Source organism: Mauremys mutica, chromosome 14, assembly GCF_020497125.1.
Source record: "Mauremys mutica isolate MM-2020 ecotype Southern chromosome 14, ASM2049712v1, whole genome shotgun sequence".
NCBI lineage: Eukaryota > Metazoa > Chordata > Testudines > Geoemydidae > Mauremys > Mauremys mutica.
Window position 1 is genome coordinate 43129545 of NC_059085.1, and position 23182 is coordinate 43152726.

At 45.0% G+C, this 23182-nt stretch overlaps 1 protein-coding gene across 1 annotated transcript in view; it reads left to right on the plus strand.

Annotated features, from left to right (window-relative positions):
• Window positions 1-6502: 6502 nt before the first annotated feature.
• The window catches only part of SPG7 (SPG7 matrix AAA peptidase subunit, paraplegin), a gene marked incomplete at its 5' end in the record, with an annotated part of 51094 nt that continues 34414 nt past the window's right edge, over window positions 6503-23182 (plus strand). Inside the window, 5 exons of the mRNA XM_044987272.1 lie at window positions 6503-6934; window positions 10901-11003; window positions 12696-12785; window positions 20123-20364; window positions 21443-21582. Of these exons, the coding sequence (XP_044843207.1) occupies window positions 6503-6934; window positions 10901-11003; window positions 12696-12785; window positions 20123-20364; window positions 21443-21582 (1007 nt within the window). The remainder of the gene's footprint in view (window positions 6935-10900; window positions 11004-12695; window positions 12786-20122; window positions 20365-21442; window positions 21583-23182) is intronic.

The window sequence follows — 23182 nt, forward strand, 5'->3', positions numbered from 1 at the left end:
ATGACTTGGCCGCATCTGGTTGGTCACACTCCACCTCGGGCAGTGCCCATGCATTGGGTGTGTGAGTGCTGCCTAATTAGAGTTCCAGACACCTTGTCTACCTGGAAGCTCTTCTGATCTTCCAGCTGTTCAACCAGACAGTTCATCCCACAAGCATTCTGAGGGGGAGGGGGAAAGCCACTTCACAGGTATTCAAAGAGGGAGTGGAGACAAAAGGGGAGGGGAGTGTAACAGACTTTTGAGCATTCAGGTTATACAGAGCATACAGATCACTGCTGCTCCTACAACACTATCCATTCCAACTACAGACCTAGCTTCTCTCAGGGGTGCACGCCCAGGGCGGCTACCCCTCCTGCTTCTTGTGCTACCACATCTACTTTGATTTTTAGCATACTAGCTCAATGAGCACTAGCGGGAATATCTTCTCAAGTTGAGAATCACCCCTAGTTCCAAATGTAGACATACCCTGTGTAATTAGCCAAAGTGACTGAAGGGGGGCCAGGGAGAGCAGTTGTTTCTCAACCTGGGTGCCAAATCCCAGTGTAAACACAGCCTTAGCTAACCTGGGGCAAATTTGTGTGTAGACAAGGGCTAATGAAACTGGCAGAACCCCCTAATGTAGCTGAACTTAAACCTGCTAAATCCTTCATTATATCCATTTAGCTGAAGTCAGTCATGTCTAAAAACAAAAGTTGCCCTAGTTTACTTAAAATCGATTTTAAAATCAGTTTAGTTAAACAGTGCATCTTCTGTGTGTACTCAGGGCCTAACTTGCCAACACATGAGAAACTGATGTAAGCAAGGTTTTCAAATGCTTTTAAGTGAGTCTGCATTAGGGGGGTGTACTGCTTTAACTCGATTGTGTTTTGTGTCATTTTGTTTTAAAGCAGTTTAGTGAAATGCCTGCACTTTTCCACTGTAGATAAGGCCTCATCCACCTTGCCTTCAATATCCCCTTCTCCCTTCACTTTTCATTCCATTTAGCTGATTTCCCCCTTCCCCAGACTAGACCCACCTTCCTCACCCTCCCTAAAAACAGAACTAACATGCCATTTGCCACCATTGCACAGCCTGCGCTCTTCCCCCTCCGCCACCCTGTGTCTGTCTAGTCTAGTTAGATGGGAAGGTCTGCTATGGTCTGTCCCGTACCTAGCGCAATGGGGTCCCAATCACGGGTGGTCCTTAGGCACCACCATAATAAACATGATGAATTAAAAGATGTTTTTAAATGGAGTTAGCTCACAGTTAGCACTTAGTAGAGATTCCATTTAACACCTTTTAAATTCATGTTAACTGGTCATGAGGTACCCTAGGGGGGAGCCTCACACATTGGCTAACATTTTAAAAACATGAATTTTCTTAATCTAGACAAGGCCAGAGTTTAAACACCTCACCTCTGTGTCAAATCTAGTCTCTGACAGCCTAAGGAGCAGGAACCTGCTGTTTCATGACCCTGGGTTTCAGTCTCACAACCTATCATATACCCACTGCAGTGACAGCAGCTCTGTCCACCCACTATGGATTAATTGAGTTTAATTAAGCTGTTTGACAGTTAGGCCAGTGATACAAACAGACTTCCAGACATAAGGAGGATATTAATATGCTAAAAGACCTTGCTGAGTAGAAGGTTCACAGAGACACATCTGAGGGGTGAAGTATCAGAGGGGTAGTTGTGTTAGTCTGGATCTGTAAAAGCAGCAAAGAATCCTGTGGCACCTTATAGACCAGGAGTCTGCAACCTTTCAGAAGTGCTGTGCCAAGTCTTCATTTATTCACTCTATTTTAAGGTTTCACGTGCCAGTCATACATTTTAATGTTTTTAGAAGGTCTCTTTCTATAAGTCTATAATATGCAACTAAGCTATTGTTGTATGTAAAGTAAATAAGGTCTTTAAAATGTCTAAGAACCTTCATTTAAAATTAAATTAAAATGCAGAGCTCCCCAGACCGGTGGCCAGGACCCAGGTAGTGTGAGTGCCACTGAAAATCAGCTCCCTACACTCGTGCCATAGGTTGCCTACCCCTGTTATAGACTAACAGACGTATTGGAGCATGAGCTTTCGTGGGTGAATACCCACTTCGTCAGATGTCTGCCCCAGCCCTTTCCTGCACCATACTCAGCATGGTTGGAGCTGGAGAGTGGTGCTGTACTGAGGGTCTCCAAAGCTGAACGGCCAATAAGCATTTCTCAGAAGTATTTATGGAACTTAAGGGAAGGGAGTTTGGAAGCTTTTCTTTCCTGTAAATCTAATGGAGCAGGTGTTGGTGTGGTGCCTGACTCCAAGGAGGAGGAAAAGGAAGAGCACTATGGAGGGCATGTTCTGCGAGATCCTACAGGCCAGTGCTGCAGCAGCCTGCAAACAAGACCATAGAGAAAGACAAAGCACAGGCAAGAGGCCTAGGAATCCCAGGAGGACAAGGAGCAGGAAATGCACCAGGACATAATGGGGCTTCTCAGGCAGCAAACCAAAATGCTGCAGACTCTGGCTGACCTACAGGCCCAAAAATCCTTGACTCACCAGCTTCTGCATCCCTTGCAGAACCATGGTTGGTGCTCCCTACACCCAGGGCCGTATTAAGGCAGGGGCTTTAGGGGCTGCAGCCCGGGGCCCTGGCTCAAGGGGATGCCCTGCAAAAATAAATCACAGGCAGCCATCTCTGGGCCAGTAAAAGGGGTCAGGCTGCCTGCCCGCCCTGGCCCCACACCGCTCCTGGAAGCGGCTGGCTGCTGGCACATCTCTGTGGCCCCTGGTGGGGAGCGGGGGCCTACGTGCACTTCCTCCGCCCCCAGAACCGTCCTCACAGCTCCCATTAGCCAGGAACTGGACATTGGGAACTGCAAGGGCAGTGCTTGCGGGCAGTGCACGGAGACATGATGCCCTCTCCCCCAGGGGCCACAGAGACGTGCCAGCAGCCAGCCGCTTCTGAGAGTGGCGTGGGGCCACAGCATGCAGGCAGCCTGTCTGAGCCCTCATGCACCAGGCCGGGAGCCACCTGTGGTAAGTGCCTCCTGGGCAGAGCCTGCACTCCACAGCTCCTCCTGCATCCCAATTCCCTGCCCCAGCCCCTTCCTGCACCAAACATCCTCCCAGACCCCACACCCCCCTCCAGCACCCCAATCTCCTGCCCCAGCCCAGAGCCCCCTCCTGCACCCAAATTCCCTCCCAGACGCCACACCCCCTCCTGCACCCCAATCTCCTGCCCCAGCCCCCTCCTGCACCCCAATCTCCCTCCCAGCAAAAAGACTTGTACACAAGGGTCCCACAAAATCTAATAGCCCCGGACCCAAAGGAGAGTTAATCCGGCCCTGCCTACACCCCCAACATGCCATACAGCAGCCTGGTATGCATCTTTTTCACCCCTACTACTCCACGCCACAGGATAACAAGGGAAACCACAATTTCACAGACTCTGACCTGTGAAAACCACATTGGTGTATGTGTAGCCACAGCAACCTGCACTGAACTACCTTTCTGTTTACACAAATGGACACACATTTGCTTCCTTTTCAACTGGAGTTTTAAAAGTTTCAGCCCATTAAGTTATGTGCAACATTGTGTGTGTTTGTTTTCACTTTGATTTTGTGCACTGAATTTTTGCACTCAACAAAGCTGCATTTTTGAAGACAGCTCAGTGGTTTGAGCATTGGCCTGCTAAACCCAGGGTTGTGAGTTCAATCCTTGAGGGGGCCACTTAGGGATCTGGGGCAAAAATTGGTCCTGCTAGCAAAGGCAGGGGGCTGGACTTGATGACCTTTCAAGGTCCCTTCCAGTTCTAGGAGATTGGTATATCTCCAATTATTACCTATTACCTATCCTTATCAGAATGCACAGAAGAAGCCAAGAAATGAAACAGTTCTCAAACGCGCACCAAGCACCACAGTAGCAAAGCAATACTACCAGGAAAACACCCAGGACCCAGCCATGTTTATACATGAACAGCAAGCATCACACAATTCACAGTGGCATGCATGCCCCAGGCCCAGCAGTATTCATAATCTGCAGCAGGCACAACAGAACAGATACCAGCAGTCAAGAACCAAAAAATACCTGGTTTAAATTATGCAAGACAGACACTGTCTCAAGACAGCAAGAGAGAACACTACTGTGGCTGACTGAAAACGAACTTTTAAAGCCTCCCTCAAACACATAGCTCCAGGTTGGGCTCCTCTAATAGCCCTGGTGTTCGGACATTAAAATTTAGCAAAAAGGTGGTCAACCTCGTCCCTCCACCCTGGTGGTAGCTTTTCCCTCTTTGCCTCACATATATTATGCAGTGCACAACAGGCAGCTATAACCATTGGGATGTTTTTCTCCCTGAGCTCTAATCCAGTGAGTAAACAACCCCAGTGACCCTATAACCTACCAAAGCTCATTCAACAGTCATTCCACACCTACTGAGCCAGCAGTAGACTCTTTCCTTGGTGCCATCAAGGTGAGCAATGTACAGCTTCATGCATCAGGAGATCAAGGGGTCAGCTGGGCCCCCAGCATCACTGTCAGCATTTCCACATCACCAATGTTAATCAACCACCCAGGAAAAAATGTCCCTGCTTGCAGCTTTCTGAACAATTCTGTGATCTTAAACATGCAAGCATCATGCACCTTCCCTGACCAACCTTCATCGATATCAGTGAAGCATCCCCAGAGATCCAATAGCACTTGCATAACTATAGAAAAGTAGGCCTTTCTGTCAATGGATTCTGTAGCAAGGTGGCTGGCACCAAGATAGGGATGTGCATTCTGTCTCTTCCCCCACCACAGCTGGGAACCCAATTTTTGCAAATCCATCCACCATATCTTGTATATCGCTGGGAGTCACAGTCCTGCACAGCATTCAATGGCCTTACACACTTGGATGACAATGGCACCCCGCTGTGGATTTTCTAACTTCAAAGTGATTTCCCACTGACCAGTCGCAATCCAGCGCTTTAAGCTTCCAGAACATGATCACCACTCACTTCTCCACGGTCAATGAGCTCTCATTCTGTCCCTGCATTGGAGGGCTGGAGTGAGCATGACACAGATCCAGGAATGTGGCCTTTTGTATCCAAAAGTTCTGCAGCCACTGCTCATTGTCCCAAATCTGCATTGTGTGTGATCACACCAGGCAGTGCTCGTTTCTTAGGCCGAGAAGAAATGCTCCACAGTCTGCAGCTGCTCCATGAATGTCACAAGCAATCTGGGATTTATTTATTTTTTGCTATGTCCATCAGCAATCTCTCCTCAAAGATATCCTATTCTTCCTCATTGTGATCCCAGCTGTTGCAGTGCTCCCTGAAGGTCTGCAGGGGGGCTGGAACAATGTGTGTAGTGGAGGTGCTGAGAGCCATTGAACCAAACTTTAAACCCTTATAAAATGGAAACCATTTCAAGACACTCCCCTATGAAGGTCTGCAAATACAGAAGAATTGCGTATCCTGTATTTACAATGGTCATAAAAATAGTGCTGAACTATGCAGGTTCCGTGCTTTGGTTAGGGATGGCAGAGACAGAAAAGCACTGCACAGGATTGTGTGATTAAAAACAAAACAAAAAAACCTAAAATTATGGGCAGTGGATGGTATTATGGGATGGAGAAAGTTGCATGCTGGGAACTTAACCCCTAGCTCTCAGCAACCCCTAGGTGAATCATTAGTATCCCACAAATTACTGCAAAAAAGTCTCAATAGGCATTGCCTCAAACAGCACAGCATGGCACACAGGTACCCATGGTGCATCACCAATGCAAGCAGCCAAGAATGTATGCACCCAAGTAATATACAAACTTCATGAGCTGAATCCTACCATAACTTGTGCTGACCAAAAGTTGTAGTGTAGACACGGCCTCTGACTTGGAAAAGAGGCAATTCATTTCAGTGGCGCAGAGAAAGTGAGAAGAGACAGAGAAGGGAGTAAGAGAAGTCCACCCCACGAGAAGGGACAGCCTACACAAAGTGCTTAGCATCATAGGGGAGGAGATAGAATATGGGGTTGAGTGAAGATTGCTTTTAGGCTAAAGGAAAACAGCAAATTTAAGCAGGAAGGGAAGCACCCAGAAGGGAGAAAACAACAGCTTGAGCCTGACTGATTGACAAGGAAGGAAAAATCACTGTTAACTGACTAGCTATGCTGGCAAAAGAGCCTAGTGTAGAAGCATTTAGACAGCAATAAAGCCTTTTTGCCAGAAGACCTTATTCCTTTCTGGGAACTGGTTTAAGCGCTAATGGCAAAAGCACCCCCTTGCCATATAAACGGCATGGTCCCTCGTGGGTTGCTGGTGTAGCTCTACCAGGAGATCTAGGCTGGTACAGAAGCCGGGAGTGGATGGTAAGGGCTGGATCACACTGGGATTACCTGGTCTGTTCATCCCTTCCGAGGCACCGGGCTTCGGCCAGGGTCACCAGACAAGACACTGGGCTAGATGGACCTTTGATCTGACCCAGTCTGGCCGTTCTTATGTTCAAAGCCAATCCGTGAAAATCCGTTGTGGGGGGGGGTGTGAGACACTTGGAAAGTACCTGTCCGCGGGGGTCACGAGGCCTGAGCCGCCCGGCGCTGCAGGGGCCCGGCCCGGGATGGCGGCGGCAGCTCGCAGACGGGGGAGGGGTGGCGTTCCCCGGCCCTGGGGAGGCGGCCATCTTGGAGGCTGGCAGCTGCCGCCGACTCGGCCAGCTTTCAAGATGGCTGCTTCCGCCTTCTGCCGGCACTTCCGGTTTCTCTCAGGGCCCGGCTGCCGTTAGTCCCGCTGCTCGTCTCGGCGAGGCCCTGTCTCGCTGCCCGGTCCGCAGCGGCCTCGCGTCTCGGTGCCCGCTGAGCGGGAGTCTCCGAGCCCGGCGGTCGCCGCGGGACATGGCGCTGCTGCAGCTGCTGCTCAGGGGCCCCCGCTGGCGGCGGCTCGGCCTAGCGGGGCCCGCTCGGGGCTGGGGCCGGCCTCGGGGCGGCGAAGTGCTCCCGGTGAGTGGCCGCGGGGGCCTGCGTGGCCTCGGGATCGCCCGACGCTGGAGCTCTGGGATCTGGCCCTGGCCCCGGCAGGGGCCTGCTGGGAGACCCGGGACCCCTCCCCGTGCCCTGTACAGAGGGGAGGCCGGAAAGCGACTGACGCGCCCCGGACCATTGTTATTCCGGGGCGGGGGGGGGAGATGAGGCTTCCTGTGCAGTGCGGGTGGGAATCCCTCCTTTCTGCTGCCCCATGGAAGCGCCTTGAGGCAGAAGCTCTCGGACACAGCGTGTATGTGCAGCGCCGGGCACAGCGGGCGCCGCTTCCGTCAGAGCATCTAACCGCTCCCGGGTTCCGAGTAATTACTAAGCAGGCTGCCCTGGGCCTGGTGGAATGGGAGAAATCCCCAGTGCGCCTAACATCTGTGCACACTTTCCAGGAATCACCTGCCGGCAGTCCTAGGAAACAGAGCAGTTTAATGATGGAGAAGCCTTGCTAGTATTAGAGCGATCCTTTCTGGTAATACCTATAGCTATGGCCCTACCAAATTCACGGCCATGAAAAACGCAACCGTGAAATCCGGTCTTTTGTGTGCTTTTACAGATTTCATGGGGGAGGCCAGGATTTATCAAATTAGGAGTCCTGACCCAAAAGGGAGTTGCGTGGGGTTGCAAGGTTATTTTAGGGGGAGGTCGTGGTATTGCCACCCTTACGTCTGCACTGCCTTCAGAGGTGGGCAGCTGGAGAGAGGCAGCTGTTGGCCTGGTGCCCAGCTCTGAAGGTGATACCCCCCCAGCAGCAGCTCAGAAGTAAGGTTGGCAGTAGCATGCCCTGCCATCCTTCTGCGCTGCTGCTGGTGGCGGCTCTGCCTTTAGAGCTGGGCTTCCCGCCAGCAGCTGCCACTCTCCAGCTGCCCAGCTCTGAAGGCAGTGCTGCCACTAGCAGCAGCACAAAAGTAAGGGTAGCAGTACCACAACCCCTTACAACAACCTTGTGACCCACCCACAACTCCTTTTTGGGTCAAGAACCCAACAATTACAGCACTGAAATTTATGATATTTAAACTCCTACTGACCAAAATAGACCCTGAATTTCATAGCTTGGTCTCCATCGTTAGTACCATTCTCTCTTAGAAACTTGAAACTTTTTTTTTTTTTTTTTTTAAGTCTAAGCCATTTCTGTTTGGCAAACATTGATTCCTTTCCTCACTTATATTTTTCTTGGAAGATACCCCGGCATAGCTGTGCTACCCGTTATTTGTTTGTACACCTGCCCTTGTAGATAGGATTTCATGGACTCATAGGACTGGAAGGAACCTCGAGAGGTCATCTAGTCCAGTCCCCTGCACTCATGGGAGGACTAAGTATTATCTAGACTATTTCTGACACTTGTTTTTCTAACGTGCTCTTAAAAATATCCAAATGATGGAGATTCCACAACCTCCCTAGGCAATTTATTCAAGTGCTTAACCACCCTGCAATTTAAAGTTTTTCCTAATGTCCAACCTAAACCTCCCTTGCTGCAATATAAGCCCACTGCTTCTTGTCCTAGCATCAGAGGTTAGGAAGAACAATTCTTTCCCCTCCTCCTAGTAACAACCTTTTAGATACTTGAAAACTGTTATCCTGTCCCTTCTCAGTCTTCTCTTTTCCAGATTAAACAAACCCAATGTTTTCAATCTTCTCTTGTAGGTCATGTTTTCTAGACCTTTAATAATTTTTGTTGCTCTTCTCTGGACTTTCTCCCATTTGTCCACATCCCAGAATGATGTTTGCTTTTTTTTGCAACAGTGTTACACTGTTGACTCATATTGAGCTTATGGTCCACTATGGCACCCATATCCCTTTCCACAGTACTCCTTCCTAGGCAGTCATTTCCCATTTTGTATGTGTGCAACTGATTGTTCCTTCCTAAATGGCGTACTTTGCATTTGTCCTTATTGAATTTCATCCTGTTTACTTCAGACCATTTTTCCTGTTTGTCCAGATCATTTTGAATTTTAATCCTATCCTCCAAAGCACTTGCAACCCCTCCCCGTTTGGTATCGTCCTTTATAAGTGTACTCTCTATGCCATTATCTAAATAATTGATGAAGATATTGAATAGAATCGGACCCAGAACTGATCCCTGCAGAGCCCCACTTATTATGCCCTTCCATAACTACTCTCTGGGAACGATTTTCCAACCAGTTTTCCACCCACCTGATAGTAGCTCCATCTAGGTTGCATTTCCCTAATACTTGCTGTTTAAGTTGTCTGTGCTGCAGAAGAGGATCAAATGTCATGAGGTCCTGCAAACTACATATTATGTATATACTTTGGGCTGTAGGCAAAATGTTGTTTAATGTTTTAGTTACCCCTTTTTAGTGGGTGTTATAGGGTCAGAATCCTAGTCAGCAGAATAGCACATCAGCTTACAATAAAGATGCTAACCAAAATCTTAAGAATAGGTTAGCTTTATGTTTGTCTTCACAGGAGCAATTATGTAAATGAAGGTGGCACATGAGTTCCATAGGCATCCTCTGAAGGGATGTAACCTCAATGGATGTGGCTTGTTTTCTTTAAATTGTTTTCTCATCGCTAACTTTTTAACATCTTTAGGGCTATTGTTTCGACAATTTTTGTCCTTATTTAATTGTATCTGTTTTTCAAAGGGATATAGTTTAAATTGGTGAAATTGTCCCCAGTGTGGGCACGTTTATATCCTTATAGGAGTATTTGTGTCAATGTAGTTTATTTTGCAAAAACTACATCCACCCATGGAGGTTACATTCATGTAAGCTATATCTGCTACTTTTTGAACTGATTTAACTATATAAACTAGACCTTAAAGAAAAATGAAAAAATCAAGTTTGTTAAAATAACTCACACAAACAAGGAAATTCTGACTTAAATGTTCTCTAACTAATTTGCTCTTCTCTGCTGAAATTCTGCAATGTTTTCATCATAAGCTTCTGCTACTTTCGTACAGGTGAGGCTTCACCCCCTGCAATACCCCGACCCAGTGAATAAGTGAAAAACGGAGGCTATTTCTACAGTAGGAGTGCTTTACTGATATAGGAATACCAGCATACACACTTCTAGTATGGGCACAGCTGTACAGCAAAGCTATGCTTTGTACTGGGATAGTAAATCCACCTCCCACAAGAGAGACAAGCTATCCCAGTAAAAGCACAGTTTTGTTGGTATAACAGTGTCTACACAGGGGCTTCAGCCAGCACAGATCTATCAATTAGGGATCACACTTCACACGTCTGACCAACATAGCTGTGCCGGCAGAAGCTTCTAGTGTAAACTTGGTCAGAGTAGCAGGTATATTGTAGGAATCTTTGCTTCTGTCAGTTTAAATTAGTCATTTAACATTATTTAACAGTTTTGTATCTTCATTGCAGTGAGAGTACTGTATGTCACGGTAGGCCATGTCAACCAATGACTAATGTGACTGTGAAATTTGATCTACAATTCAAGCCAATTCTTGCATCCATGGAACATCACGCTTAGGGTTAATCAAGACTACAGGCAGTACTTATTAGCTGGTGTGAGGTGTATAGTCTCGTTACTGTGGAATCTGTTAGGTTACGACTTTGCCCTCCTCTAGCCTTTCTCATCTGAGAAAATCAACGCACTTCACCAATGTTAATGAATGTAGCTTCTTCATATCTCTGAACGTGTTAGCCACAGTGTACACTTGATGGATAAACCTAGGCACAAGAAGAAGAGTGAGACTTCCAGATATTTTAGGCACATGCTCTGTGTGCACATTTGCTCTCCTAAAACCAGGCTATAAATGACTTGCTCATAATCACATAGCAAGTCTGCAGCAGAGCCAGGAATGATACACGGGTGTTCAGACTCCTCGTCCTGTGACCAAATCACAAAAATATCCTTCCTTCCTACTGAGGAAATCTACTTTGATTGTCCACTGATTCTATGCTGCACTGTGCAGTTTTTCCTGTTACAGTCGTCTTCTTTTTTTCTCTTCAGACCCTTCTGTCCCGAACACTTTCCCCCACATTTCAAGGGCTCAGTGGACTCTTAGTGAAGCAACATGTAATTCGGGATCCAGTAAGACTCTGGAAACTCTTAGGTGAGCTCTCTACTAAAGTATTTCTGAGGGGGATGTCTGCTTTGGCAAGGACATTGTCTTTGAAATGACATTAATTTGGGGTCTACTAAGAAATGTAATTACTTGTAGTTTTTTTGGCTAGTGGTAAGCTGTGGCATCTTCACAGTCAGGCTCAGTGTGATGAGCTACCTATCTGAGCTCTGAAACCAAACCTCATTCATTTAACTTGGAAATGTTTTGTATTTGAGTTTACAGTTAAGAGCTTGCATTTTTTTTTCATGGATTTGCTTCTGTGCCATTGGTGAATGTTAATAGGAAATCTTGATGCAGCTTTGACAATAGATATTGAAGAGGGGTGGTGGGCCAATCCTATCCCTAGGAATTGGGGTGGGACCAGGATCTGCCATCCTTGGAGCATGAGGAGGGGTGTGTGTGTGCGGTCAGGTCTGTTTCACCCACCCCACCCCCCGATTCTCCCTGTTGGGCCAAGGCCCCCTCACGCACATGCTCCCAAGCGGCAGATCCTGGTCTCAGCTTCTCGGCAGCTGGCACTGTAGTGTCTTCTTGGGATTACCGGGGGCTCCTAATCACCATGTGCTGTCATTGCCACCCCCCTTCCTGCTGGCTGTCTGGAAAGGAAGCAGCAGCAGTGACCTGGGCTGGAGCTGTGTGTGGAGCAAGCCAGGCCCCAGGCCCTGCCCTGCGCCAGGCTGACCAGCTGGTGCCATATGGTGAGATATCACTCCCTGGCCTGAGCAGCCAGCTTAGCCCAATACAATGATTTTTCCAGCAGCAGGGAGGTGTAAGTGGGGATGCTCGCTTCTGCCTCCCTGCTATTAGAAAAATCACGTTATTGGGCTAATTTCATTATTTCCGTACAATCTGTGAAATCATGACTTACACAGGGCCATTGTTATGGAGCTGGAGAGCATGAGCTGCAATGTATTAAACCTCTATGTTTGTCTAGTGGTTAAAAACACATGGATGTCTCTCTTTAAAGTGCTACATCCCTACAGTCTGCACAGATGCAGGTGAACTCTCCAGTAAGGGGTAACTTCTGTCGAGTACTGTAATTTCTAGACTTGCCTGCCTTTCCATGGAGAGGGCAAGCAATAGCTTCAAGTCATTTATTTTCATTTCTGAGCTCTTTGCTGCTCCCTGGCACAAAAAAGGCAGCTCCCCTCAGAGTGTTTACGACTAGTGATAGCAGCGGGTTTTTTCATTATATGTATATATTGACAGATTCGTGTTCTTCAGTTGCAACGCATACAACATTCCCATTAGTATACATTCACACCCAGTAGTATCCAGTAGGACAAGGATACTGAAACTAGTACATGACTATACTCCAAATTTTCTGTTACTCTATAGGAAAGTTTAATAACTAGGAACTGATGGAGAATTCTCTCGAAAAGACTGTCTGCCATCTTAGAATAATTTCTAAACAAAGCTGTATTTTGACTGAATTGCAGAAAAAATAACAAACATTTAATTTAGAAATAACGTTAAAAGTTTCCTCATTCTTGATCAGATTCCTCCCTCTGATGTGTGCACCCAATTTCCTTTGAAGTGAATGGGAGTTACATGTGTGTAGGGGAGGGCAGAATTTAACATGTGGCATATTCAAAGCTTGTACTGTATGTCTAATTTCTCTTCCTGGGTCCCAGAACCAAGTGCTTCAGTTACTATCCTTTTCCCTTTATTTGTCTATAGGTAGCACTTACTATTTTAGTACCTCGGGGTCTCGGTGGAATAGCAATAAGAATGAAGGATCCAAAGGGAAGTCTCCAGAGGAGGATGAGGGTATGTATGAAATTTTGATACAGAGGATACTTAATGAAATGAAGGTTCCAAATTGGAGTGTCATTCTTTGTGACTGTGAGTGGGAGAACATGCAAGATCCATGTTAATGCTAAATAGTGCTAGGTATTGCTCTGCGTACTGGAGCCATAACTGTAAAGTATTCTCAGTCATAGGCTTGTAAATCATAAACTGCGGAGTCTAAGTTATACACGTCTGAGCTTGTTCAAAGGGTTTTATTTCGCTTTTGTATATCAGTTTGGTTTTGTAATGTATATCTAGGTTTGGCAGACTTTTTAAATAATTTTGACAGGCATTGATTATTTTTAAGCTTTTTTTTTTTTTTAATTTTATCTATTATCAATTTAAATTTTCAGAGTTGCAGGAAATTATAGTGGTGTGGTCCAGAAAATTATTTAACAGTAGATGTTGAGATTCAATATATTAAAGCTTTATAACAGTTAAAACATAAATTGTCAACATCACATGTCAAAATATGCAAAGTAAATGTCCTTAAATCAAACTCTAATTAAAGTTCTCAAGCAGCATTTTTCTTTCTTCACCTATAGGCAAAGTTTGATTATCGTCCGTGGAAATATTTGAGTCCTCACCTTTGTTACTAATATCACCTAACAAAAATGAAATCTAAGGAAATATTAAAATCTACATTTCACTATTTAAGCTGTGTACTTCTTGTCTTTTTCATCTTGTACATTGGAAATAAATTTGTCAAGTTCACTTTTATGTTAGGCCTTGTCTAAACACAAGTTGTACCAATTTTACTAAATCTGTTCAGAAACCTCTGTAGCTGATTTGGTGCATTTAGTTAAGCTGAGCAAATACCAGGCAGTCTTCAACTGAGGGTACGTCTACACTACGGGATCAATCCGATTTTACATAAACCGCTTTAGTAAAACAGATTGTATAAAATCGAGTGCACGCAGCCACACTAAGCACATTAATTCGGCGGTGTGCGTCCACGGTCCGAGGCTAGCATCGATTTCTGGAGCGTTGCACTGTGGGTAGCTATTCCGTAGCTATCCCATAGTTCCCGCAGTCTCCCCCGCCCCTTGGAATTCTGGGTTGAGATCCCAGTGCCTGATGGGGCAAAAATCATTGTCGCGGGTGGTTCTGGGTAAATGTCGTCAGTCACTCCTTCCTCTGGGAAAGCAACGGCAGAGAATCATTTCGCGCCCTTTTTCCCTGGATTGCCCTGGCCGACGCCATTAGCATGGCAACCACGGAGCCTGTTTTGCCTTTTGTCACTGTCACCGTATGTGTACTAGATGCCGCTGACAGAGGCGATTCAGCAGCGCTACACAGCAGCATTCATTTGCTTTTGCGTGATAGCAGAGATGGTTATCAGCCGTTCTGTACCATCTACCATGCCATTGTAAATTGGCAATGAGATGATGGTTACCAGTCCTTCTGTGCTGTACCATCTGCTGCTGTCATAGGTGCCCCTGGCTGAGATCAGCCGGGGGCGCAAAAGACAAAAAAGGGAATGACTCCCTGAGTCAATCCCTCCTTTATGGTATCTAAAAATAGAATCAGTCCTGCATAGAATATGGGGCAAGTGTACTAGAGACCCAGTGTATCAGAGAACCAGAGAGCACAGCCGCTCCGTGTCAGATCCCGCAGAAATGATGAGCTGCATGCCATTCACGGGGGGTGCCCCTACAACAACTCCACCTGTTGCTTCCCTCCTCCCCCAGCCTTCCTGGGCTACCGTGGCAGTGTCCCCCCCATTTGTGTGATGAAGTAATAAAGAATGCAGGAATAAGAAACAGTGACTTGTTAGTGAGATAAAATGAGAGGAAGGCAGCATCCTGCTGCTATGATAGTCCAGGCAGTACAGAATCTTTTCTTTACACATGAAGGGTGGGGGCTGATGGAGCTCAGCCCCCTGTTGCTATGATGAAGACGGTTACCAGCCGTTCTGTACTATCTACTGGGAAGTAGTAGCACTCATGGGCTGATGATGAGGACAGATACCAGTCCTTCTGCACTATATCATCTGCCACAATGCTGATCATGATGACAGATATCAGCCATATTGTACCATCAACCACCAAGGAGGGGGGGCGAGGATGCTACAGTTCAGTGCTGCAGCATTGCATCTACCAGCAGCATTCAGTAGACATAGGGTGACATTTAAAAGAGTCAAGAGACTATTTTTTTCCCTTGTCCTTCGGGGGGGTGTGTGTGTGAAATTGACGAGCTATGCCCTGAACCACCGCAGACAATGTGTTTGACCCTACAGGCATTGGGAGCTCAGCCAAGAATGCAAATGCTTTTCAGAGACTGCAGGAACTGTGGGATAGCTTGAGTCCTCAGTCCCCACTCCCTCCATCCATGAGCATCCATTTGATTCTTTGGCTTTCCGTTACGCTTATCACGCAGCAGCGTGCTGAGTCCCTGCTGTGCCCTCTGTCTGGAGATTCTTTTAAAATGCTTTGGAATTTCATCATCTGTAACGGAGCTCTGATAGAACAGATTTGTCTGCCCGTACAGCGATCACATCCATACGGTCCATGCTGGAGCTCTTTTTGGATTTGGGACTGCATCGCCACCCGTGCAGATCAGAGCTCCATGCTGGGCAAGCAAGAAATGATATTCAAAAGTTCGCGGGGCTTTTCCTGTCTACCTGGCCACTGCATCCGAGTTCTGATTGCTGTCCAGAGCGGTCAGTGGTGCACTGTGGGATACCGCCCGGAGGCCAATACCGTCAATTTGCGACCACACTAACCCTAATCCGATACGGTAATACCGATATTAGCGCTACTCCTCTCGTCGGGGAGGAGTACAGAAACCGGTTTAAAGAGCCCTTTATATCGCTTTAAAGGGCCTCTTAGTGTGGACGGGTGTGGCGTTAAATCGGTTTAACGCTCCTAAAACCGGTTTAAACGCGTAGTGTAGACCAGGCCTGATTGAAGTGTGTCCCCACAAGGGCGTTGCATTGATGGAACTACATGGGTTTTTGAAGTATCGTAACTAAATTGGTACAACCATTGTATGTAGACAAGGCCTTAGCAATTTCTAATAGGTTTAATTTTCGATCTTCCTAGGATATTGCAGTGTTTTGGGTTGCAAACACCTCAGGAGGATGTTATTCTTTCAAAATGGTTTCAATTTAAATTAAAAAAAAACCACTGAGATTTTCTACTGATTTTCTACTTTCTAATAGCTTGTTTTCACAGCAGCTATATCTTGAGTCTAAACTGACCTAACAGTGCCCCCTTGGTGTTGTCAGCAGCTCCCCTATAGGTGGATAGGCAACAGCTGTATTCCTTTTTTTTACAAGTGTAATTTGACTCGGCTTTGAAAAGTGAGCCAATTCTCCCCCCCCCCCCCCCCCCCCCCCCCCCCCCCCCCCCCCCGGTATAAGGGACTGGAAAAGTTCCCGGTCTGCGATGAGGCTTGCAGTTCGATGTGTGTGGTATGAATTTCCAGCTGGAAAGTCCCCTAGCTGGTGGCATGTACTGTATCCTGGCTTAAGGATTTATTTTAAAGATGTCAGAAATGTCCCATGTGAAAAGCCTCATGCTCTTCCATGGGTATGGTGGTATCTGCTGAAATGTGACAGAGGCCTATAAGGCGAGAACCAGCGTCTGAGAGTTTCTTCTGCATCTCAGTTGATGCCAAGACTGTGAATAAAGGCTGATCTAGGCATGCACCTTCTGTGGTGCTATCATTTGTTTTCTGGAACCTTGGATGAAGGCTAAATCTCCAGACACACAGGGCTCCAGTTTATCTTTACACAATATAATTGCAGTCTGTGACAGTAGCATTATAGTTCTGTTTTATAATGATTAATTTTTAATACATTTTCACTTAGATACAGCAATTGAGACAGTACAAAAGGCATGGCGTGTTGTGTTTTGTTTTGTGGTTCCAAACATGCTGGTGGGACCCATCAGGCTGCATCTGGCCAACAAAATGCCATGCACACTTTCAGCCCCATTCATGGTGGTAATCTACAGCCTTTGTAGGTCAGGAGTGAGGGTCTTGTCAGTTCAGTCAGACAAACTTAGGCCACTGCAGAAACAGAGGATAGAATGTACAGTGGGATGCTAGTACAAATACCACATTGAATGTTCTTTTTCAAAGCCTGGGATTTCTGCTGCCTGGAAGACCACACAGAATGATTGTGACCAGAGATCCTACAAGAAGTATTGTGACTATTAAAATTTGTAAACAGTAACCTGCTGTGTTCAGTGGCCCTTCTCCTGTGATTAATGGATAATTTGACTTTGGGAGGTGGAATTCTCCTCCGTGTCTTTAGCAGAGAGATCATCTCTGCAGTAATTATTAAAAAGAACTCTTTGGACTGTCACTGCAGCCCTTGCAAGCTTTTAATCACAGAGTTCAGGTTTGGGGTTAATGGCAAATCATTTCTTCATGAAGGCTTTCTGAGACTAAAGAGCTGGAAGTGTTCCCACAGTGGTTGTTTGCAAGTGTCTCTTCCAGCTACCATTACATATTGATTTAATAGTTATTGTGGGCAGTTTACATTGTAATATGAATGCAGCATGGTGAAAGTGATTGCATTTTCTGACAAACCGAAGTGGCAGGATGATAGAGGTACAGAAATCAGGAAGTTTTGAATTGAATATCTGTGTCTGCTGTCCCTGAATATGGACTGGTAGAAGACCTCTCATAGCAATAGATGTCTTTCCTCCAGTTTTCTAAGGCACTGTCATCTGAAAGTGGTCAGCTGCAGTTTTGAGAGTAAAGGTGCTTTCAATTTGCATTAATCCAGAAATGTCCATCATGGCAAGATATCTGATGGCCAGTTCTGATTTCAACATGATCTTTTTTTCAGTGACATTCTCAAAATTATGGCTGCTTCTCAGAAGAGAAGAGAGAAAGATGGGGAAACCCCCATACTCTGATCAAGGAAAATATTGCATGCATCTCTCTTGATTTCATCTGAAACTTAGAAGGGAAGAAGTGCTGTAACAGCATTTCCCTGGGCTGTTGCTTTTCCATCTGAGATCTCATTGAAAATCATCCTCGTTGCACTTAGACTCTTTTTGTACTGGGGTTCACCTCTCCCAGAGTTGCCTCAGTTGTTTGTAGAAAGGAAAGTTGTTGTCTATTTATATAGTTCTAATTTAATGGAACGAGATATTGCCTAGCTTTAAGGTTTCTATCATCCTTGGCTAACACTGTTCTCCTTTTAATAAGACGTTGCTGGATGTTAGATTATAGCTTTGTGATGAATTTACTCATTCTAGTGTAGCTGGATCTAGCTGATAACATGGGTGGGAAGATGGCATGAAAGAACAAAAAGGGGATGAGCTGCACACAGATCCTGAGCTGTCACTGTGTTCTGAAACTATGACTTTATCTGAAAAGCTGTATTGTTTCTATTTAGTCACAGGCCTTTCCTGTTGGAAACACAGAACAGAGCTAAGGATAAGTGAAAAATGATGTTGCATATCTGAAGGACAGAGGACTTCCTGGGGTGTGATGACTGGGTCATATATATATATATATATATATTTTTCCCCTTGGTTTTGTTGTGTTGTGTAGGGTCTCATTGTTTGCTAGTGATAAATGCCAGTGTAGATGTCTTTGTTACGAATTTGCAAATAAACCTAATCTGGGCTGCAGCAGGCAGACACACTAAAAATCCAGTGGTGAAGAGTTAATTTATTTCTATGTGTAGAATGCTGTTTACGTATGTCATGGTGCCAGTGGTGGTAAATTGGTTATCAAGAACATCCAGATTTGACCATATAAATGGGGAGATGACTGTCTTTAATCACCTGATGGTCAGCAACTGAAATCAAACATTCTGCCCTGACAGTCCTTTATAGGCAGCAATCTTCTAAATCTGCTGGAGAAGTCTGGAAAATGCCAGGATTCTAAAAAACAGGTTAGCTGCAAATACTAAGACACACAAGTCATTGATTCTCCTGTGGTTCTCAAGCCTTCTAATTGCATTATAAAGTTACTTACTTGACTAGGTGTTTTTGTCATTGTAAGATGAAAAGTGAGCATGTTGTCCAAACAAATCCATCTATGGTACCTACAGAACTTCCAGTAGTCTATTAAAAAACATTTTTTACACCACATGTAATTAAACTGTGCAACTCACTGTTGCAGGATATTATTGAGACTAATAGTTTAGTAAAATGCATTGCAGATTATATGCCTCTATTAGATGCCTGTGTAATATTAATAATCACTTTATTATTCTGTATAGTGTAAATGTTGTCAGCCTTTGTGGTTTAGGACATCAGTTGATCAAGAGCTGGTCAGGAAATGATTTGCGCTGTATTATTGCACAACTGGCCAAGAGCATTGTGATGGGTTTTACTCATTCTCTCAATTTCCAGCATAGCATTAGCCAGCAGCACCCAGACTAGTTGGGCCACTGGTTTGTTACAGTACAGTGAAATGCAGTATATGGAGGGGGTTACAGTAGTTGAAGCCTTTGGTTTGATTCCAGTAATGATGCTCCAGTGATTTTGTTTGATCTATACATGCATTAGACCAGGCAGCTGAAATGGTTCCTCGGTTTAGAATGGGCTGGGATTCTTGATGAATTGACTTTTCACTAACTAGTTAATGGATTTTGAGCCTCTAAAGCCTTATGGACTAGGATTAGATTTAAATAAAAACAAGCTGCTGATCAAAGCTTTCCAAAATGTGTTGAGATTATCCGGTACGGAGATGAAGAATTTAATTTCTTAAGGCAGCTTCCAAAAGTGAATTTTTGGCTCTTTGTGCCACTCTTACTGAATTGACAGTTGAAGTGAAACACTTACCCTCCCTTGGATCCAGTGCACACAGTCTCGCTGCTTAGGCTGTGGGGGACCGGGGAGCAGCTGACCGTGGCAGCAGCTAAAACGGACTCCATGATACAAGCAAATATTTGCTAGCTAATAGAATGCAAACTTTGCCTCCTTCCTAGCAGCTGTTAATTTTGGATCTGGCTGCATGTACTTTAATAAACAGGCTTTTGAGTTGATACTGTTTAACTTGTGGAGAAGAGGAGGCCTTGTGGTCTGACAAGATCTGGGAGCCAGCAAGGTCCTGGATTGTAATGTGACCTAAAACACTGACTCACTGTGTGACCTTGGACAAGACATGTGACCTTGGACCTCATTCAGCTCAGCTGGAAAACTGGCCTTACAAGACCTCACAGCAAACTAGATGCTGCTTCTGCGTATAGCTTTCCTAGACAAATCAAATACAGAACTCATACCAAACTGTGTAGCTGGGCAGTCCTTGGTCTGTGGTGTAATTTTCTATTCTCTGGGTCACAGAGCTTAATCATTATATACTGTCCTGTCTCTCCTCTCATACCTCTCTTCTTTTTTGTAAAGAGGAAAAGAAACGTAAGGAACGGGAAGATCAGATGTATCGTGAGCGTTTGCGGACGCTCTTCCTAATAGCTGTCATCATGAGCCTGTTAAACTCACTGACCATCAGCGGGGTCAACATTTCCTGGAATGACTTTGTGAATGAGATGCTGGCGAAAGGGGAGGTCCAGAGCATTCAGGTGGTTCCAGAGAGTGATATTGTGCAAATCTATCTGCACCCAGGAGCAGTTGTATTTGGACGGCCTGTGAGTGTCTTTGTACAATTAGAATGAATAATTCCAGATTAAGCTGTTAAGAGTTTCTTAAATATAGTTTCATTAAAGCCCTAGCTGCTGTTTTGCTCATTACTGATTTCCTTCTCCTCCTTGTGTTTGAAGTTCTGTGTGACTCTTGTCAGTTATACTGTACCAACTGAGAGATGAATGAGTCTTGTTTGTTTGTTTTGTTTTTATAAAGAATATTGCCTGAATCTCCCCCATCCCCAACTGCTTGGGAGAAAGTCAGAAAATCCATTGCAGATTTTGGAAAAGTTTGATTTTTTTTTAATTATTCCTAATATTAGCACAATTTAAGATGATTCATGGAGCTAGGAATTGGTTGTAATTTTTTACCACTGGCTGGATTTGGAAAAACGTCATATTCAAAACAACCAATGTGGAAGCTAGTTCCAGATGTTTGACGAGCACTAATAGCACATGCCTTTTTATTTCTTTTTAAAACCAAAAGAAGTGTGAGTGCATGTTAGGACACAGGCTGCTGGGCATGTCACCACTGAGAAACAGAAACTTGTGAGACAGTAAATTATTTCTCTGGTGATTGGCCTATTATTTAGTTGGATAGCTTCTGATCACTGAAATCCATTACCGTCTATGTGGTGTGGAGATGGTATCTAGGAAATCTACATTAAGCACAAGAAACTCGATTCCTGTGGATTTCTGAGGTCTTCATGTGGAGAGCAAGTGCATGATTGTAGGCTCAAAGTATCAGTAAATGTGGGCTTTTGAAGGATTAAATCCAGCCTCTGACTTGCGTACAAAGTCCTTGCATCTCCTTGTCTGCAGACTAACTTCTTTGCTGTATTTCAGCAGATTTTGTCCTTACAATGACATCACTGTGAATTTTTAACTTTAAAAGAAGTGTTTTCTCCTTTAGTCCTCACTTCTGGTCCCATAGTCACTTTCTCACACTCCACTGGTGTTGCTGGCAAGAGGGTGACCCATAATTTAGAGAAGCCTTTATTCTAACTATCCGCTGTAGATAGGTGACCTGGCTTCTTCTTTATCCTCAGTCTTCAATGTGGTTCTCTTGATTTCATGTCCCCAGAGGCTTTCCCTGATGTACAGGATGCAGGTAGCAAATATTGACAAGTTTGAAGAGAAGCTGCGAGCAGCGGAGGAGGAGTTGAATATTGATGTGAAGGACAGGATCCCAGTCTCCTACAAGCGCACAGGCTTTTTTGGAAAGTATGATATTAACTAATCACTTATTTGTACTGTAGTAGTGCCTGGGGCCCCAGTCAGGGATCAGGGCCTCGCATTGTAGGGCATCCTACAAACACATAAGAGACGAAGAGACGGTCCCTGCCCTGAAGAGCTCACATGTGGCTTTCAGAAGTAGCCCCATCTTTAGAAGACATGTTAAAACTTAGGCCAGGTCTACACTACAAGTTTTTGTCATCGTAGCTATGTCGGTCAGTGTGTGAAAAAACACCCCCCCAGTCAACATAGCTATGTTGGCAAAACTTTGTAGTGTAGATGCAACTATGCTGACAGAGTGCTTTTGTCACATAGTAATGTCGTTCGGGGAGGTGGTGTTGCTGTGCCTGCAGAAAAACTCCTCCTCTTGGCGTGCAGAATAGAATCTGCACGTCTGAGGCAAAACCCATTTTCAGTCGCTATGGAGTTTTGTAAGACGTAGTAGTTTTCCTAATTGAGCACTTTGTCTTTAATCAATTATTATAGTGAAAACCATGGTAAAACCCTTAACACAGTGGGCTCAACAAACATGATATTGGCCCCTTGTTTAAATTACCCATTGGAGTAGATCCATAATGAGCCTTCCCCATTTTATAATGCTTTAAAATTGACTGGTTTATTCTGAGGTGAGCCAGGTTATAAAAATAAATTCTTAGCTTTAGCCCACTACAACAGGAGCTGCAATTCAGACAGATAACAGGGTCTGACACTGACTCAGATTTACAGCCACATACTGAGCAGAACAGCTTTAATGATAAGACACAGCATTCTTATTAAATGTATAGACTTTTTTTTGTTATCCAAAACCAGGATCCTTTGTCAAAACAATTCAACAAAGGTTAACGTTTTAATTGTAATATGGGCCTCGAACGGGTGAGTGAGCAAAGAAAGGAAAAAAATCTGTCAATCAGCTGCTGGTTGGAATTTATTTTGTGTTTTCAAACACTAGCACCAACATTTTGTGGTCTGTTTTCTGCTGCTGTGGTTTATTTGTCCTTCTATTACAACTGGCAGCTTTTGCAAACCGAGATTTATGGAATCCAGAATGCAAAACAGATTTATAAAGCCCACTCACTGAGGATTTGAATGAGTCCAGAAGCACCTCTGTCCCTGTGAACAGATACCGTGTTGTAAAGGGAAGCTTTCCATAAGAGTATGTGTGGAGACTCCACCAGAGGGAGTATTCTTAATTGTGTATTCTCTCTAATCCTTCAACAAAGATGTGTAATGTTGCAATCCTGTATCTGCCATCCCAAGAGGTCCCCACTCCACAAAGCAGGCATGATGTGTCAAGCTACCTTACTGGTTCAGAGGAACCATAGCTGTCTTTCAGCATTCCCTAGCCACATACTTGCAACAGAGTATCATGGTGGCAGCATTAACTGGATGTGCAAGGTTTCTGTTTTCTGTGGTTTGTGAAGTGCAGCGGACCAGACATATCTTTCCCTTAACAATCATGGTTGGCTATGGTGTGAAACTTCCTCTCCCGGAACTTCCACCATGGATGCAAAACATGCATTTCACGAATGTATTAGAAAATGCTTCATATAAAAGAGAAACCTGGGTATGGTCTTGTGTTGTGCTGCCA